This window comes from Myotis daubentonii, chromosome 4 (genome assembly GCF_963259705.1).
Source record: "Myotis daubentonii chromosome 4, mMyoDau2.1, whole genome shotgun sequence".
Taxonomy (NCBI): domain Eukaryota; kingdom Metazoa; phylum Chordata; class Mammalia; order Chiroptera; family Vespertilionidae; genus Myotis; species Myotis daubentonii.
Window position 1 is genome coordinate 25,939,530 of NC_081843.1, and position 19,797 is coordinate 25,959,326.

General features: G+C 47.5%; 1 protein-coding gene across 1 annotated transcript in view; it reads left to right on the forward strand.

Moving 5' to 3' along the window:
• The window catches only part of LOC132233123 (BOS complex subunit NOMO1), a 51,690-nt gene extending 39,376 nt beyond the window's left edge, over window positions 1–12,314 (forward strand). Inside the window, exons 24-31 of the mRNA XM_059693286.1 lie at window positions 126–253; window positions 1,128–1,269; window positions 5,448–5,531; window positions 6,846–6,956; window positions 8,352–8,453; window positions 9,935–10,054; window positions 11,174–11,266; window positions 11,684–12,314. Of these exons, the coding sequence (XP_059549269.1) occupies window positions 126–253; window positions 1,128–1,269; window positions 5,448–5,531; window positions 6,846–6,956; window positions 8,352–8,453; window positions 9,935–10,054; window positions 11,174–11,266; window positions 11,684–11,815 (912 nt within the window). The 3' untranslated portion in view covers window positions 11,816–12,314. The remainder of the gene's footprint in view (window positions 1–125; window positions 254–1,127; window positions 1,270–5,447; window positions 5,532–6,845; window positions 6,957–8,351; window positions 8,454–9,934; window positions 10,055–11,173; window positions 11,267–11,683) is intronic.
• The last annotated feature ends 7,483 nt before the right edge of the window (window positions 12,315–19,797 follow it).

Sequence of the window (19,797 nt, forward strand, 5' to 3'; positions counted from 1 at the left end):
AACTGTTTATGGTAGAGTTACTGGTACCATCTATGTCTGTCCAGGGCATAGTTCTGGTCCATCATGACTTAGTCTCCCCCTTTTAAGCCCGGCCCAGAGGCTCAGTTGTGGTTGTCTTTTGGCAGAGCCCTGGCCAGTATTACTTCAAGCCCATGATGAAAGAATTCCGGTTTGAGCCATCCTCCCAAATGATTGAGGTGCAGGAAGGGCAGAACTTAAAGATCACCATCACCGGGTACCGCACGGCCTACAGGTGAGCAACCCCTGCCCACTTCCCTCTCGTCCAGGCCTGGCTGTGGGATCCCCCTCAAACTGAAATCATCTGGACGCTCATTCCAGCCATCACATGGACTAAATTTGGGAGCCAAGGGACATGGGATATGGGTCCAAGACTTTTGATTGCCACCCTTTCCTTTTAATATTTCAAACTAGTGGTTCAGCCACAAAGTTCCTCTTTTGAAATTGGCCTGTGAGAGCCTATCTGGTTGCTTTAAAATTTTTAAAGGAGGAATGCATTCACTTGAGTAAAACATCAAAATGTTGAAAAGAGTACACAATGTAAAATTTTCCTTCTATTCTTGTCTCCCAGCTACCTCAGTTTTCCGGTGTTTTTAAATACTTCCAGTGATGGTTTTTTGCAAATACGTGTGTGTGTGTGAATGTGTGTGTGTACTTACACACATACATACACACACACACACACAGAAAGGTATTTATATACACTTAAAAAAACACTTGAAATGAACATTGATTAATCAGAAACAGTGGGTTCAGAAAAATGGGGCCATTTTCAACAATGAATACTTTGAATACTTTGCTATTTAGAATAAATCGTAATAAAAATAAAATAAAATAAAATAAAATGGAATAAAATAAAGCTTAGCCTTTTTAGCTTACAGTTTTCTGGAGTGTCCCTTAGGATGTATGAGAGGAGATACTGATGGTATCCTGGCTGGATTGGCAGGTGACACAGTGAGATCTGAAGGGCCTGTGGCCTTAGAGCACAATTCTCCATTGAGCTGTCTTGCCCTGTAAATTGTTGGTAAATGCGGGACACTTTGAGTTTCTTTGTGTGCTTTAGGAAATCACAGGACTATCACGTTCCTTGTCTTCTCTTGTCACTCTAGCTGCTATGGCACAGTTTCTTCTTTAAACGGAGAGCCGGAGCAGGGGGTTGCCGTGGAGGCGGTGGGACAGAGCGACTGTAGTATTTATGGGGAGGACACCGTGACGGATGAAGAGGGGAAGTTCAGATTACGTGGATTGCTGGTGAGACTTTGAGCATGTTTTATTAGGGGATTTTTCATACAGTGTTTGGAGGTATCTTGTAGAACCTCCAAAATTGATAGGGTTGGGCCAGGCCAGAGGTCTGGGGAGGTGGGTATGGTTCTGGAACCCTCTCAAGTTTTTTCTTAACTGACACATCTTGCCTTTTAACTAGCTGACATATTGGTTTGGGGTTTTGTATCGAAGTAAATTTGGAAACCCATGGGTTTGGTATAGAATTGGGGGTTTTGCCTAGAATTGGTTGGTTATGGCTTAGGCCAGGGCTCTCAAATCAAAGGCCTGTGGGGCCCATAGAGAGGTGCAAATGGCTGAAGGAGGCGGGGTGTAGAGTAGGGAGTGAAGAGGACTGGGGAACTGGAGAGGGCATGGCCCATGTAAAGGGAGAAGCTACATCCCAGCTCTAGCTCGTTATGGCCATGTGGAAGACAGACTGAGGGCAGCCACAGAGTTTGAATTTTTAAAAGAGAAGTCAGAAGTTTAGATTTCCATGTGAACATTCCTGACTTTTCTATGTAAACAATTAATTAAAAAAACAACACATCCATAACTTGTGTGAGCCAGACAACCATCTTATTTGTCCTTTTCGCTGCTAAGTAGCAACATTTGGTTTAGGATTTATGGCACTTTTTTTCTCAGTTTTTATTCATTCATTCCCATGCTCATTCAGCAGACGCTGAGTGTAAACTGTAGGAGTCACAGAGTGTGTGGGTTAGATGGCACCCACTGGACTGGGCTGCTTGGATTTGGAGTTGGGTCTCCCGCCTTTCAGACTCACAAACTATATTCTTTTTTTTTTTCGATTTAGGATTTTTTCAACTTTATTTATTTAGTTTTTATTAATTAAATCTGTATTGTTCAGATTATTACAGTTGTTCCTCTTTTTTCCCCCCATAACTCCCCTCCACCCAGTTCCCAACCCACTCTCCACCCTCACTCCCCACCCACTGTCCTCATCCATAGGTGCACGATTTTTGTCCAGTCTCTTCCCGCATCCCCCTCACCCCTTTCCCCCCCAAGAATAGTCAGTCCACTCCCTTTCTATGTCCCTGATTCTATTATAATCACCAGTTCATTCTGTTCATAAGATTATTCATTTGATTTTCAGATTCAGTTGTTGATAGATGTGTATTTGTTGTTCATAATTTGTATCTTTACCTTTTTCTCCTTCTTCCTCTTCTTAAAGGATACCTTTCAGCATTTCATATAATACTGGTTTGGTGGTGATGAACTCCTTTAGCTTTTCCTTATCTGTGAAGCTCTTTATCTGACCTTCAATTCTGAATGATAGCTTTGCTGGATAAAGTAATCTTGGTTGTAGGTTCTTGGCATTCATCACTTTGAATATTTCTTGCCACTCCCTTCTGGCCTGCAAAGTTTCTGTTGAGAAATCAGCTGACAGTCGTATGGGTACTCCCTTGTAGGTAACCGACTTTCTTTCTCTTGCTGCTTTTAAGATTCTCTCTTTGTCTTTTGCTCTTGGCATTTTAATTATGATGTGTCTTGGTGTGGTCCTCTTTGGATTCCTTTTGTTTGGGGTTCTCTGCACTTCTTGGACCTGTAAGTCTATTTCTTTCACCAGGTAGGGGAAGTTTTCTGTCATTATTTCTTCAAATAGGTTTTCAATATCTTGCTCTCTCTCTTCTTCTGGCACCCCTATAATTTGGATGTTGGTACGCTTGAAGCTGTCCCAGAGGCTCCTTACACTATCTTTGTATTTTTGGATTCTTTTTTCATTTTGCTTTTCCGATTGGGTGTTTTTTGCTTCTTCGTATTTCAAATCTTTGACTTGATTCTTGTGATCCTCTAGTCTGCTGTTGGGAGTCTGTATAATATTCTTTATTTCAGTCAGTGTATGCTTAATTTCTAGTTGGTCCTTTATCACAATGTCGAGGGTCTCATTAGATTTCTTGTAGGTCTCATTAAGTTTATCGGCAGTTTCTAGAAAATTCTTGAAAAACCTTAAAAGTGTGGTTTTGAACTCTATATCCAGTAGTTTGCTTTCCTCCATTTCTGTCATTTGTGTCCTTTTTCTTTGTCTCTGCATTTTATATGCTTCCCTGTGTTGATAAAGTGGTTTTCTGTGCTAAGTGTCTTCTAGGGCCCAGTGGTTCAGCCTCCCCAATTACCTGAGGAGGACACTCTTGGTGCACCCCCTTGTGGTCTTTGTGCACAGTCTTGTTGTAGTTAAGCCTTGATTGTTGTAGGTATCACTGGGAGGAATTGACCTCCAGGCCAATTGGCTGTGAGAATCAGCTGTGTTTGCAGTGGGAGAATTTCTGTGCTGGAGACACCCCTTGGGGCAAGACTTGCTTCACTGGGGCTTTGGTGCTCACTGAGTCTGCCCCCTGAGTGTGTCCTTTATGGTTCCATGGAGCTGCAAACTGGATGGTCCCACTCTGACCCTTGGGTATACTGGCTCCTGGATCTCTAGGGAGGTGCTAATCTAGCCTCTGCCTTAGGCTATCCAGCGAAAGCCTCCCTGCAGGGCTTGGGCGGGGTGGGTCCCACGGGATCAACAGGGCGGGGCTCGCAGTTATGGCTGCTCTCAGAGGCTCGGCTTCTCAATGTCCCGGTAATCGCTGCAATCCCCTCGGAGAGAAAGCTGCCCTCCAGTTCCGACCGATGCCAGACAGTCCCGCTTCTCCTGTATGAGTCTGGGTCCCCAGAGACTCACTCAGAACTGGAGCTCAGAGCCTGAGACTCCCTCCCGATTGAAAACGACAACCGCACCCTCAGCCGCCAGCCCTCTCCGAGTGCACCTCTGTACCTTAGTATTTTACTTCTGCAATGTGCCTCCTCTGAGTCTCGGTATGCTTTTCTCTTTCCTTTTAGTTGTGGAATTTCCACTCAGCCAGCCTTCCTGTGGTTCTGGATGATGTCCGTTCTGTCTTTTAGTTGTATTTTTGAAGTGGTTGTTCGAGGCAGCAAACTCCGGTGTTTACCTATGCTGCCATCTTGGTTTCCTCCACAAACTATATTCTTAACCCCAGAGATGGCCTCATGTATCTCAGCAACAAACTAATGTTAGCCCAAATCACGTGAGCTGAGATGCAAATCACTTCGTCAGTTTACTTAGATACATTGAGGCAATGCTGTTCTTCCCCAAAGACAAGAATACTCATGTCCAATGTCCAGGGCACCCCCATTCTCAGATATTGGGGTACCTGGAAATAAGGTCGGAAGCCAGGGGAAAGACACCTATCTTTTTTTTAAATAAGTGTGTAAGGAAAAAGTGACTCAGAATTTTTTTGACAATGGGTTCATTTGTGCTATGAAAGCCTTGCTTTTAAGCTGAATTTATCTAGTTTGCAGCCTTCCTAGAAATTCTCCTTTGAAGTCATATCTCTCTTTATCAGAGTTGCCACTAACCCATGCAGCAGTGTCAAAAACAAACATAAAATGTCATTTAATCGAGGCAGTTTGCTTCCATCTATTGGAAAATTGCCATCATGTGCTGGCTTTCTTCGACCGAATTATTTCTATCTGACAGAATTTTCTGAGTAAGTGTATATACATCTTTCATGTGATCAGTGTCCAAAAAAAGGTGGGTTTTTTTTCCTTAGAATGCTGACTTTTTGGTAAATATGCTATATGCCTATAAATGTAAGTAATAGAATAAAAAGTATAAAGAAGAAATTTTTTTTAAAGGGAAAAACCTGAAATTCCACTTCCCAGAAATGATACCCACAGTAAGCATTTGGGAGTGTCATTCCAGGTATCACTCGATGTACTATACAAGCAGAGGGGAGGGGCGGACAGCAGGGAAGAAGAACTTTGTCAGACTGGGAGTGTATTATATTTGCAGTTTTGAAATAAGAAACCACATTTAAGTTTCCTTGGGTAAAAGAAACTGAATGGGGATTGAGGAATTGCAGAATGTCAGGTAAATGTTTCTTCATCAGGATTTTTTTTTTTAAATCTTTATTGTTGAGAGTATTACAGATGTCCCCCGTTTTCCCCTATTGCCCCCCTCCACCCGGTTCCCACCCTACCCCAGGCCTTCGCCACACTATTAGGTTGACAGGTGCAGACTGGGAGCTGAAATGAGTGAGGCAGGAGAGCTGCGGTCCTGGTGCGGACCTGCAGTCAGAACAGGCTCAGATCAGGTTGCATGTGATGAGCCTGTTTCTAGAGAAGTGACGGCCTGGGTTTGTTTGCAGCCGGGATGTGTGTATCACGTGCAGCTCAAGGCAGAAGGCAATGATCACATTGAACGGGCCCTCCCCCACCACCGAGTAATTACGGTAAGCATGAAGTTCTTCAGCAGAATTCAGTGGTGTGATTGCTTCCTGATCAAAAACCTGTTAGCACTCCTCTGGCTGTCTGCCTTTCATCTACTGCGATGGTGGGGGTGGGGGGGTGGGGGGATGCAGGGGGGACTTCAAATCCTAATTAAGGGTCCTCTTGGATTAGTGTCATCTTCCCAAGCAGCATCTTGTGGGGTTTTTTAATGAACAGCGTGGCTGTCACTCATCCAGAGAAGAAATTTGAACTGTTGTTTCCCCACTTCCCTGCACGCTCTGATCATTATTCTGCAAGTTGAGGATCTTAAAGCACACGGAGCTTTCTAATCAAGGGCATGTGATAAGGGAACATGGGCCTAATTGGTAGCTGGGCCACCCAGATTCCTTGCATTCAGATAACCTGTTCTTCCATTTGGTGGGCAGTCTTTCTGATATTCCAGACAATGACTTCTTAGCTAATTGATGCCTAACAAGGCAGCCCTCCAGGAAGTGGCCGGGGAATCACTTGAAATGAAGCTTTTCTCCCACAAAATTTGCTAGACTAGAGGGCCTTAGTGGGACAAGAGGGACTGCCTTGTGGTGGCTTTAGGCATGAAGTTTGTGAGGGGTTAGAGAGAGAGGTGGCAGGCCATTTAGGACTGTTTGGCCTGGAGAGTGGATTTTGTTGATGTCTTCATGGCAGCTGGCATTTTATTTTTTTTTTTTTTTTTTTTTTTTATTTTTTTTTTTTTTTTAAATATATTTTATTGATTTTTTACAGAGAGGAAGAGAGAGAGATAGAGAGTCAGAAACATCGATGAGAGAGAAACATCGATCAAGGCAGCTGGCATTTTAAATGGCCGTACTTTACAGTTCTATATATTTCCTTGCCGTCGTGACTTAGGCCAGGATCACCAGCAGCCGCGTGGCCTGTGAGCTGGCAGATATGAACTAGTGACAAATTGAGAGCACACACCCACCCAGAGGGGCTGCTGTGGCGTGGTTCTTGCTGATTGCTGCCAGGCAAGAACACCTTCTTTTTCAAGAGAGACTAAAAAATCTGGCTTTTTTGTACATGAAATTTTTAAAAATATTGGCTAGTAATTAAAACTTAGGAAACAAAGACTGCATTTGTCAAATAAAATGTGTCTGTGAGCCAGGGATAGCCCATCTATCTACTTACTATCAGATTGTGACCTGGGACTTAGGATGCTTCTATGACCTTTAATATAGGAAGTGAAGTTTGTCATGAAATAGCACCTGAGACATCACACAGCTAGAGTAGAAATTCCTCTTCTAGCTTCCTCAATACCAGCATTCCTTATTTCTTTCCAGGTTGGCAATAACGACATCGACGATATAAACATCATTGTTTTCCGGCAGATTAATCAGTTCGATTTAAGTGGAAATGTGATCACTTCCTCTGAGTATCTTTCTACATTATGGGTAAGGCCAGCTTTTCAAGGTGAAAATACCATTTTCTTTTCAGCTTTGAGACAAGTAAGAACCGGATGTCTGTGCCTCTCTGGTGCTAGCTTTAGCGTGCTAAAGGTGGAGATGCTGAGTGTTGAGGTTGAGATTTAAGAAACTTCGATCCAAGCATATATCTGGGAGAATGATTGCTGGTAGCTGGAGAGAAATGCGTTCCAGTTTCAGATAACTGTTTTACTAGCAGTATATATCTCTGTAAGTATTGTAGTGGGAACCTAATGAATGATCAATATGATCTAAAGTCTGAAACAAATACAATTTTAAGGCGAAGTGCTTCGTAACTATTTAAATTCTGTCCAGGGTGGCGATGGTGGGCAGTGAGCTAGAACTCAGACGGTCTGGGCTGCCTCCTGTCACGGTGGTTACGTCCCTTGTCAGCTTGGGCAGCCACTTCATTCCCATGACCTTGGTTTTCTCCTCTGTAAAGCCAGGGAGTTAGACTCACTGACCTCTTAAGGTCTGTCCAAGTTCTAACAAAATGTGCTCTCTGGAATGAAGGAAGAGATGTTTATACAGTGCCCTGTGATCCCTTGAGAGATGTCAATGAATCCCCTCGGGAGTGTGTTTTTCAGAGGCACTGTAATTTTGTATACAGTGAAGTATTAGACTTGAGTGAAAACGTGCATTTAGGTTTTTTTTTTGTTTTTTTTTTTAAAATATATTTTATTGATTTTTTACAGAGAGGAAGGGAGAGAGATAGAGAGTTAGAAACATATGGTGTGACAGGCAGCACACCTGGGCTGGAGAGAAAGGCCAGAAGCAAAGCAGTGCATTGCTGGAAGCAGACCGGAGTACCAAATGCAAAATGGGAATGTGTTTCAGGTTCCAGGTTACAGCATATGGAGAGCAGTGCCAGGGGGAGGGAGAGAGGGGCGTGAGACCTCAGTGATGGGGAGTCACAGGATCTTGCATATATAAGATTATGTGACCTTAAGTGATGCAGGCTCCCCGAGTCTCCTTAGGGATAATAACGATGCCTGTTTAGTAGCCAGGATGGGTGACAATACATATAAGGCGCCTGTTGCACGCCTGGTATATTAGAGAAATGTTAGAAGCGATTCTTTTTTAATGTCATTATACTAACTATTATCACCATATTGAGTGTTCACATAACATAAGTCAGAATCTGCTGTAAGCCTTACGTGTCTTTGTACGGCATGTAACTGGAGTCTCAGGTGACTGAGGAATGCGTTACGTATGGCCTGTCAGGGGAGGACGGATTCTCTTTCAAGTACCCATGTTTCCAAAGACCCTTTCCTCCCAGGAGACAAGCTCTCCTGAGGATGTCTGAAAGGGAAGGTTTATCGTGTCTCAGTTCAAAAGCCCGTCTGCTTTGTTACCGCTCTCCAGGTCAAGCTGTACAAAAGTGAGAACCTCGACAACCCGATCCAGACGGTTTCTCTTGGCCAGTCCCTCTTCTTCCACTTCCCGCCACTGCTCAGAGATGGCCAGGTAACGGCACGGCACCATTCTCGGTTCCGTCTTCGTTTTAATAATCCCACTTTTCAGTTTTAGAAAGCACAGTTCTCTCATTTTCTCTCTAAATACACTCCACAGAAATGGTTGATGTTTTCCTCTCTGAATCAAAGGAGATTGGGCTCTGTAGTGATTATGTTTCTTAATTAGTGTTTTTCTGTTTACAAAAATAACACTTGCTCATGACAGGAGAGTTTGGGAGGGGGTGGGCGTGTTATCAGACATAATACCCTCATCCAGAAATAACCACTGTTAACGTGTTGCTAAGTATCCTTTTGGTCTTTTTTCAGTGTGTGTGCACATATATGTATAAGTTTGAATCTAAGATACATTTGTTTTAATAATTCAGAGCTGGGATTCTTATATATCACTTTGTAATCTGTGCTTTTCAGTGAAGAATATGTCACAAATCTTTCCCATCATAAATCATTTATAACATGATTTTGAATAGTTGCACAGTAATTCATAGTATAAGAAATATCATAATTGATTTAACCAAGGCGCTAATGTTGGACATTCATTTATTGAATATAGAATGTTTATTATCAATTCTAACTGGACAGAGAAAACTTTTGTAGTTGGTGTGGTGGGAGCAACCTTTGCAGAGAATTTGGTTCCTTTCTGGGGACTTAGCTTCAGGGTATCAGTGAGCCTGTGGCGTGACATTCCCTCTCCTGGCTTTTCACCACCTGCACAGGGTGATACACTGGCCTTTCTCAGTGTGGAATGGCTATAAAGCAATGACATAGGTTGAGATGGAGTTTGGGGCGTTCCCCTTCATTCCCTGATGCCCTCTGGGATGGATACCTTAGGCAGCACAGCAGTGTGAACAGTGCTGGGTTCCAAGGCTGGTTGGCACTGTACTAGCTGAGTGACCCTGGGCAAGTCACTGTTCAGTCCTTCAGGCCTTGCTCTCCCCATCTGTACAGTGGGGGTCATCGTGCCGATCTTGTCAGTGTTTGCGAGCAGAGCAGGCTTTGACCTGGCGCACGGGGCTCAGCACGCAGGGCCGTGACCGTCACGGTACCTTTCCTGAGATGCTGTGTTCTTAACACATGCCAGCTAATGAGCCACCAAAGTGCTGTCCCTGAAAAGTCAGCCTCATTTTGGATTGCAAACAGTCTTCCCCAGTTTGATCACGTCCCTCCCTTATTAAAATGGGCTCATAAGAAAGCCTTGTGTATCATAAAGTCATATCCTCAGAGGGCCATAATTGTGGTTAAATGCGCTCATAAAGTGCCACAGCCTTTGAAAGCTTTACAGAAGGCACATCTCAGAGACACGCGGCTGCCACTGCTGGGGTAACCCACTGAGGCTACCACTCTGAAGTTAGCGACCTTTGTTTGGATGTATAAACTTGGGGATTTCCTTAAAAACATCACATCCATACGTTAGGTTTTCGTTTTCATCTGCTTTGCCCAAACTCCTTTATAAGATAACTTCTCACTTGTGCACAGAACTACGTTGTGCTCCTGGACTCCACGCTCCCCAGGTCCCAGTACGACTACGCCTTGCCGCAGGTTTCGTTCACCGCAGTGGGCTACCACAAGCACATCACCTTGGTTTTTAACCCCACGGTAAGGGGGAGGGGCAGTCCTGTGAAACCCGGGCTGGCGGGAGAAGGAAAATTCACACACCCTGCGCCCCAGGTCTTGGATGGAGGCAGGAATGCTGTGTAAAGGGCCCTCGGCCTGGGGCCCCTCAAGCTTCCTGGATTTTGCACTCTGGACTTCCCCAGGTGCGTTTCTGCTTTTACGAGCACTGATGCCAGAGTCCCTTTCGAGGTGGAAACCGGCAGTGAGGGGTGGAATCGTTTAGGTCAAGGGCTCAGCTGTGACTTTTGGGGAAGAAGGTCACCACTGTGCCACGGAGTCATGATGGGTGGCATTGAGGCCCTCCAGGAGGCTCAATTCACCCAGACTTCTAGAGCCAGCTGCCAGCTTACGGGACATGTGTAGAGGTCACCAGATCATGTGACAAACACAACCAGATGTAGGGTGTGGGGCACTGCAGGACGACAACCTGGAACCTGACTTATTTGACAAATTGCAAGAAAAATAAGATAACAACAACATATGGATGGGGTACCTGTAGATTAAAAGAAATTACTCAGTTTATCAGTCAGTTGCCATGTGTGGATCTTATTGGATCTTGTATCAAACAGACTGTAAAAGAGGATGGGCATGGTCTGTATTCTGATTGGCCCAATGACATTGCGGGTTCTGTTTAGAAAGGGCGAATGGCCACTGGGATAGAAGTAGCAGCTGCTTCGTCTCCTCACTGGTACAGTCTCTGGGACTAGCTTGTTCATTGCTGTGTGTCCAGCCTAGAGCAGTGGGTTCTCCCTACTTCCTGTAGGAAAAGGCCCCTGTGTGTGGCTGGGACTCAGCCACACACAGGGATGCCTGCTCTCACGGCCTTTGCTTCCTCAGTGTGGACAGTGGAAGTTCAGGGGTGAGGAATACCGTGTGATGGACGCTTTGTTCCTGAGCTCCAAAGAGCAAGTAATGAGTTGGGATAGTGGAGGGCACATCTGAAAATGTATGCGAGTTGCCTCTGTTTCTTACTTTGGATAGTGGGAGTTTGGATCGTGTGGGGTACCTGGGTGTCTAGGGGCACCCCATTCAGAAGGCTGGTGGGTCACGGCTGCGTAATAGCAGATGGCAGGTAAGTGGCAGTAATCTTGGTGTTTGCAGAGGAAGCTGCCTGAGCAAGACATCGCCCAAGGTTCCTTCATCGCCCTGCCTCTGACGCTGCTCGTCCTGTTGGCTGGCTACAACCATGACAAGGTAGGAAATCCAGAGACCTCAGGAGAAAGCGGATATATTGGTGAGCGGGGTCCCTCCCAGCTGTGAAGGGACAAAGAAGAATGTCCAGTGTTATAAAAATGACAACATTTTAGGGTGAGAAGGGAGCATAAAAGCCTCAAATCCAGCCCCCCAGTCCTCCTTCCATACACATCTGTAACATCTCCCCCAATCCTTAAACCTGGACCACTTTGGGGCATGTGTTGCTCAGAGCGGGCCAGCTGTCTCTGCTGACCTCTGGGTGCACAAGCCTGCCTTATTTTGAACTAAGGCTCCCCTCAGCATTAGCACCTAGCGGATGGTGACGACCTGGAAAAGGAGCTGTGCTCACGCAGGGCTTCAGTGCCCATCTGGACAGGAGTCTCCTGGCACCTCCTCACTCTCTCCCTCTCTTTTTAGCTCGTTCCCTTGCTGTTGCAGTTGACGACTCGACTGCAGGGCGTCCGGGCTCTTGGCCAGACAGCCTCTGACAGTAGTGGCCCAGAAGATGCCAAGAGACAAGCCAAGAAACAGAAGACAAGGTGGACGTGAAGAGGAGGAGGAGGGGCAGTGAAGTCTCACTCGGGACAGGCCACAGCCAGGGAACACCACCCGCCATTGGCATGAAAACATGCGTTTGACTAACTTCAGAGAGCGTGTCCTTGGCCCCGTGTACCTGTCGGCGTAGCTGCCTGTACCTGTCCTCCCCGTCCGGCCCCGCGGTGCAATGCAATGAATGGACCCTCCTGTCACTCTGCTGAGCACAATTTATTTTCTGAGTTGAAGATAATTTATTATTATTATTTTTGTCAAAGGTATTTAAGCTGTGCTGGTGGTGTGAGAATGTAATTCTTAATCTTCGGCATCATTTGCAAGAAGAATTCCAGGAAACATGGTTTTGGCCCCCTCGTGAAGTCCTGTTGGAGTTACCTTCCCCTTTAATATCCCTGTGCACCAAGATCCCTGCTGGAAACTGCACAACGTGTGTCTACTTCTAGGAGGGTATGTTTAGGAGGTAGAATCAATAAAATTGCCCGTTCATTGTGTCATAGCTCGTCTCAGAGGTATTTCTTGGATGACATTGGCATAATCTATGGCCACGGTCAGAGATCAAGATGCCTGGAGGGGCATGTGGGTCCGAAATGAAGGTCTGGGGCAAGAAAATCCCCAGCAAAGGCGAGATGGTCCACAGCAGCTGTCGCTTGGCTTCTGTGGAGGGGAAGTAGGGGAAGGTGGGGCTTGTGGCAAAGTGCAGCACATTTCGCCCTGTCTGAAGGAGCCGGCTTCCCTAGCTCACGGGGACTGCAGGAATGTGTGCTCATGTTTCTAGGGAAGCCAGAAAGAGCATTTTATGCGAAATCTTCCAAGTTTTAAATACTAGCAACAAAGTAAAATTTTAAAAAGACCACATACTTTTGTCCAATCAAAATGCAAATGGAGGATGGGTGAGGACTGAAGGCTGCTGTTTGCATAAAGGATCCACAGGAATTCATAGCATTTGAACAACATTAATTCAGTGTTTATAGGAATTGGATTAAACGAAGTTATATTGAAGGAGGGGACACATCTGTTGAACATTTGTTGAGTACCACATATGAGAGGCACTGGGGATTTAAAGATGAGTAGAGTAGATGACACTATGAATGGAGTTGGAAGAGCAGGAGATCAAGTCTGCTTAGTTCCTTACAGCCCCAGTGCTCAGCAGGTAGTGAGCATTCAAAGGAGAGAGTGAATGCCTGGGTGAATGAACGATAGGTGGGGAGATGGTGTCTGTCTTCATAGACCCATCATTGGGTAGAAGACCAGCCAGTAAGTGGGCAAGGGCAGTGCAGGGAGCTGAGGGCCTCTCGTTGGCCGTGGGGGCACCGAGCAGAGGTCTGATCCTGCCTGAAGGCTTGGGGAAGCTTCCGAGATGTAATGTTTGGCCAAGTCTGGAAGGCACAGAAAGGAGACAGGAAATCCTGGGCAGAAGGTCTTGTTGGGTGTAACTACCAAAGCACAAGGTCAGCGCAAGGCTTTCCTGGCTCCTGACCCCCTGAAGAGTTGCTGTGTTTCCAACTACTGTAGTGGCCCTTGGACTGACTGGTTTGCTTTCTGAGCCTGGAGGGAAGTAACCTCTTAGAGGTCTGGGACAGACGAGATACATAATCCGTTTCTAGGAGTGTTTTCTTACTGTTATTCCGAGTGGACACCCTGTAACATCCCTTTTAAATGTTAATGGGGCTTTTTATTGACACTGAGTAAAGGTTAAGAGCTTGTGAAAGATACAACTAAATGTCAATATATTCCTTCCAGTTCCCGAGGCTGCCATTAAGTGGCAGTCTTCGCCCACCACTGGCTGCAGGTCACCTCTGGTGTCCGTGGGACTTCCAAAGGGCTCTCTGTTCCTGGAAGAAGCTGATGTATTTCTCAGTCCTTTTGGAAGTCGTCTGTAATTTTCTTCACTTCCTGATCCCCCTGTGAGGTGTAAGTGCTAATGTTGTTACAGGGTTTTGAATGGGGCAGAAGTTCTATGAGACAGATTTTTTCCCCCCTGAGAAATGTTTTAAAATGTCTAGAATGGTAAGCTCTTGGAGAACTCCATTGCTTGCATATTTTTGCTTATTAAAATGTTCCTGAAAGCTCAGTGAGGACACTCCAAAGACCTTTAGGGAAGTGTCATTCTAAGGTGCTGCCTTCACCACAGTATTCCTCTCTTGTTTTGGATTTTCTCAACCAAACAGCAAGGATTATTGGAAGTGGGGGCATGGGAAGGGCTGGAAGCGGGCAAGAGGTTGTGCGTGTGCCTGTGTGTGTAGATGGGGAGGGGCTGGCGGCTGCAAAAGAAGGGCAGAGGGAAGAGGCAGTGCTTGTGCTTTAAGTCTGATGGTGTAATTGTGAGGAGAGAAGATTCATGAAATCAGGCGAAAGTGACTGATTGCCCTCCTAAGGTCAGAGCACCCTCAGGAACGTCCCTGAGTGGTTGCCATGTGCCAGGCACATGCTGAGCCCATTCATGCCTGTCTGTTGGATCTTCATGACTTTATGACGTGCAGGTCCTTTCAGTCCCATTGTATAGAGGAGGAAACAGACTGGAAGCTCTTGCAGCTACTAAGTGGCAGAGCTGGAACTTGAACCCAGATCCAAGAGTTTAACCACCAGGCCCAACTGCCCCTGCTGTACAATGAGACAGTACAGTTACATGCCAGGTTTCTGGCGATAATTCAGGGGTTTAGAAAATTAATGTCGTGTGCAAGAGATTGGGCAGGAGCTGTAATAAAGTTACTAAAGGCCCAGGGACGTGTAGCCATGTGTGTGATGGAGGCTTCGGTTGTGGGGAAAGATGAGATGCCAGACAACCTTTTCATTTCTCCGTCAGCATTGTCTCTGGAACCAAAGAGCTAGGTGACTGAACACTTAAATCTGGTTCCTTAATAGGCAGGATTCCCTTTCCTTAGCAGCTGGGGCAACCTGAAGAGCAGAGCTGGGAAGGATTTGGGAGACAAAGTTTGCGTGGTTGCATTCGTCTTGGTGTAGGTGAGTGTCCACTAGGGGGTGAGAGCTGTGTCTGAGTCATCTATGTTTCCAGTCCCTGGTGCATGGTGGGAGCTTGGGACGGGGGCCAGCCTCCAGACGGTCTCCAATGATCCACAGTGTGTGTGGTCCCCTCCCACAATGAAGCAGGGCTGGCCCTCTGTGACCCAGGGACTATGGCAGAAGCGAGTGATGGTGTGTGAGAGCAGACCCAGAGTCCCGTGGAGGGGACTTGAGGCCTATGGCCAACAGCCAGTCTAGCCTGCAGGCCACATGCATGAGGCCCCTTGGAAGTGGACCCTCCAGCTCCGGTCAAGCTGTCGGTGACTGCAGCCCCTGCTACCATCAGACACCACCAATTGAGAGACCCCGAGCAAGTACTGCCCAGCTGAGCTCTTCCAAATCCCTGACCCGAGCAATTTGTGAACGTGCTATGTGATTGTGTTAGGCCTCTAGGTTTGGGGGTGACTTGTCCCGCAGTGTTAGGTAACTGGAACAGTACTCCATAAATGTCTGTTACACGAGTGGACAGGGACTGAGATTCCCCGAAAAGCGGTGCCTTTCTACCTGCATATTAGCCAAGGTCTTTGGGTTTCAAGTAATAGAAACCCAACCCCAGCCAGCGTAAGCATAATGGGGCATGTCTCCGACCACGTGATTGGAGACAGGACTGACCGCCTGGCTGTGTGCAGGGCTGGATCCAGTCTCCTGGTTTCCCGGCTCTGCTTCCCTTTGTGTGTTGACCTTGTTCTTTCCTCCCTCCAGGCTCTGTGCCAGCTCTCAGGGATCAGGCCCCTTTGCTAGAAACTGACAGGCATTTTAAGCAGGTCCAGGGCTGTTTGCTCAGTTACTGGTCTGCCTGAGGCAGGGGCAGGGCAGGGCAGGGGCAGATGCTGGGCACACATTCACAGACGTGGAGATGTGTTCTGCTTCTGTGGACGATGTCACCCAGCAGCTTTGGGCTGTACATCATCTCAGTTTGCAGGCTCAATAGAAAGAGAACTTCTATCTCGTAGCACCGTGTCAGTCCTGGGGGAGGTGATGGGCAAACTGCAGAGTCACTGGGGCCTGGCTAGACCTGAGCCACACCTATGTCCGTGCCACGGGTAGCTCCTTTGACCAGGACGGTGCGTTACCCAGAGGAACAAGTGGCCCTGGGTGTGCAAAACCATCAGAAGTCGTCTACTTCCTATCAAGTTGACAAGGCCTGATCCAAGTCACCTTTCCATTAGCAGAATGACCATGACCTTATGACATGCCTAGAGGAGGGGGGAGACCAATGTTCCTGTGGGCCTACTGTGTACAAGGACCAGAGGCTCTCTCCGGGCCCTGGCCCTGGGTGGAGTGAAGATCAGTGTGACATGACCTCCCTCTTACCCCTTTCTCAGTGGGAGTGGGTGTTTATGTTTCATGATACAATGGTGGGGTCATGGTTGGATCAGGAGTATTACAACTACACCCTTCGCCTGGGGTTGTTTGCAATGCCACCCTTTTCCACATCCTTTCGGATGAGTGAATTTTTTCAGTGTCCCTCCAGGTGGATGAAACAGCAGCCCATCTTTCAGTTGCTCTTTGGAATTTTAAGATTGTAGATTAGGTGAACGCATTGGAACAAGTGGTCCCAAATCTGTGTGGAATCCATGCCCCAGAGACTGACGGCAGCCCCTCCCTGTCTGGTCTCCGCAGGGGAGGCGTGAGGCCGCTGAGGCTGCTGAGGCTGGTGAGGGGACGGGAGCCGACAGCTGCTGCATTTTCATTCTGTGACTGCTCCCCAAGCCGAGAGGAGAGGTGGCCGACACCACTGAGTGGTCACACTCGGGGCGGGCCTCTCGCCTCGTTTCCTGGGCTGGGGTAGGCAGAAATATGTAGGAAGAACACTTTGCTGCCAACTAGGAATGCTTTCCTCGCAGTTTCAAGACTGCCTCACCTGAGACGATTGCTACTCCGTTATGATGGCAAAGAACTGTTCACGTAGGAAGATGGGGTCCAAGACTTACCTTGGTTGAGGGCAGGGGTTAGCAAACTGGCCCTCGGGCCACTCCTGGCCTGCCGCCTGTGATTGTGAGTGAAGTGTCGTGTGAACCCAGCCATCAATTACAGGCTGTCCAAGCCTGTTTTCGCCCGGCAGTGGCAGAGGTGGGGAGCTGTGGCGAAGGCTGTGTGGCCTGCAAGCCGACAGTATTTACCTCTGGCCCTTTCTAGAAAAGGTTTGCTGACCACGAATCTCGTGGGTACGTTGTAAGGTTTGATCTTTTGGGAGGGAGTCGTTATTCATGCAACAGCTATTAATCAAGCATCTAGCTTGTGCCAGGCACTGCTCTAGGTACTGGGGGTTCGGTGGTGAGAACATGCGAGCAGACCTCAGCGCTCCTGAGGTGTGATGCTGATGGAGGAGAGGGGCAGCGAGCAAGTCAATGGATAAGTGTTACAAAACAAAAACCAGAGCTGGTCCGTGTGGTGGAGGGTGATTGGCATCAGGGAAGGCTGCTCTGAGGAGGTGACATTTGAGCTGAGACCTGAAGAAGAGGAGGGGCCAACTGTGCAAAGATCTGGAAGGAGAGCAGCCCGCTGGAGGGGACAGTGGTTGCAGCGGCCCTGAGGAAGAAATGCACTTTGTGTCCGAGGAACCGCAAAGAGGCCAAGTCCAAGGGCAGCTCAATCTTCAGAGGACAGGTGCGGAGAAGGGCCTGCCAAAGAGACCACGAGGGCGTGGCCTGTGAGGTGGGGAGACGCAGGCATAAGTTGAGTAGTTGCAACACAGATTGTGGGGCCCACAAAGTGTTTACTATCTATCTGGCCCTTGTAAGAAAAAGTTTGCCAAACCCCTGGATAGGGCACACAAATTCTGTCATTATCCTTAGCGGAAGGGCTAGGAATCAATCCCATCTTGGGATAAGTCCATCTTTTGATAACAGAGCACACAGCTCACTTCTTGGGGACTGAAATGGATCATTATTTTATTTTATTTTATTGATTTGATTTGATTTGAGAGAGGGGAAGAAGGGAGAGAGAAAGAAACTTCAGTTTGTGTTCCTCTCATTCATGCATTCATCGGTTGATTGTGGTATGTGCCCTGACAGGGAATCAAACCCACAACCTTGGTACCAGGACGATGCTCTCACTAACTGAGCTACCAGCCAGGGCTGGATTATTAATTTTTTTAGAAAATGAATCTTGACTGTTTTTTAAAAGATTTTAAAATTGATTTTTAGAGAGAGAGGAAGAAAGAGGGAGAGAGAGAGAAACATGGATGTGAGAATGAAACATCGATCTGCTGCCTCCAGCACCTCTCCTCAACTGGGGATAAGCCCACAACCGGGCATGTGCCCGGACCATGCCGGGAGCCGGTCCATCCTTGCTGTTTCAAGGGACCTGGCATATATGACATACGGTTCTTAATATGTTTGCTCACCTTCTTGGCGCTGTGTTTTAACCAAGGTCACCTCTCGGAGAAAGGTTGAATCCCCAGGTAGGGATTTTCCCCTGAAGTTAGGGAGGGAATAAAACCCCTTAACTAAGTGCCAGGCGGGTAATTAATCACTTTAACTACAAACAATCATGCTTAAGCTGCATAATCTTTACTCCCTGGAATGGAGATAAGAAACGCCCTAACCTTTGTAATAGAGATTGATAGGATTGAATCAACTGGTATAAATACAGATGTAACAAGACAGAACTTCAGAGACAGAACTTAGAAGAGAGCCAAGAAGACAGAACCTACACAGAACCTACAGACAGAAGAACTTCGCTGGAGAGAACATGGCAAAAGATCCTGGACTGAACCTGACTACAGAAATTGGCAAGAGAACCTGACTAGAACCTGGTGACTGAACCTGGCTGGAGATCTCAGACAGAACCTGGCTGGAGAACCTAGCGAGGGAACATGGCTACAGAACCTGGCTGGAGATCCTAGGCAGAACCTCTCTGGAGATCGAGACCAGAACTTGGCTGGAGATCCTGGCTAGGCTGCTGATCAACTGAACGCTGTCTCTGTGTCATTCCTTCTTCGCCGACTCTGTCCACGCCTTTGGGGACCCCTGGACACGCTGGGGCTGGACCCCAGCATCAAACCAGCCACCTTTCGGTCCACAGGACGATGCCCAACCAACTGAGCCACACGATCAGAGCGGCCTCATTAATTTTGAATGTTGACGACCTCCTGGCTTCAGATGGTTCCCTTTCATTTCTACGGCCTCTTGTATGGAGGGTAGGGACCACAGGTCTCCCCTGGCTCCCCAAGGCTTCAGAGCACATTGATTCTGCGAAACATACATTTCTCTGAAAAGAATGTCTCCAACATGACAGATCACACCTCGCTTGCTTCCTGTCCCTTTCATTCCCCTCTGGACATGACACAATCGTGATCCCAGCGTCACGAGGGACTCTCGTGTCTCTTGGAAGCGGGGCTTCTTTAGCTTGCTTTCTTTTTAAATCTCTTCCAAGCCCATGAGGCAGCATGGGAAATTTGTATTGGCTTTGGAGACAGACAGGTCTGAGTGCCAGTCCTGCCCCTGTTATTGACTCTGGGGAGCTGCCTGATGTCCCTGAGCCCCAGGCGGTTCTGCATTGAAGTGGGGGTGGCGGTGGCCTTGCAGGCGGTTGTGAGGGTCCTGTGAGGTGATGGTCCTGCTGCAACAGCTGCAGGGTGTGAGTGAGGGTACAATCCCTTGGCAGAGGTGGGGTTGGCATTCAGCGGGTACTCACTAGTGTGGCTCTGCCTGTGTTTTACAGCCAGTCGCGGGGCTGGTCACAGTGTCGCCGATGGGTCAGGGCCGTGCCGTGACAGATGTTCAGTAATTTGTGTAGACATGAATTCTCGCTTCCTTTCAGGGCCTCTGACTATTACAGTGGTTTACCCTGGTGCAGACACGGTTGGCATCCTACCTAGATCTCTTGTACCTGGCCAGTGCAACTGCTGGCTGCTGTGAGTGCCGGCTGCAGAGAGCTCACAGCTGTCCCTTCTCTGGAGACGCGCCCTCTCCAGATGGGAGCCGCCTCCCCCAGGAGAGGATGCCGTGGCC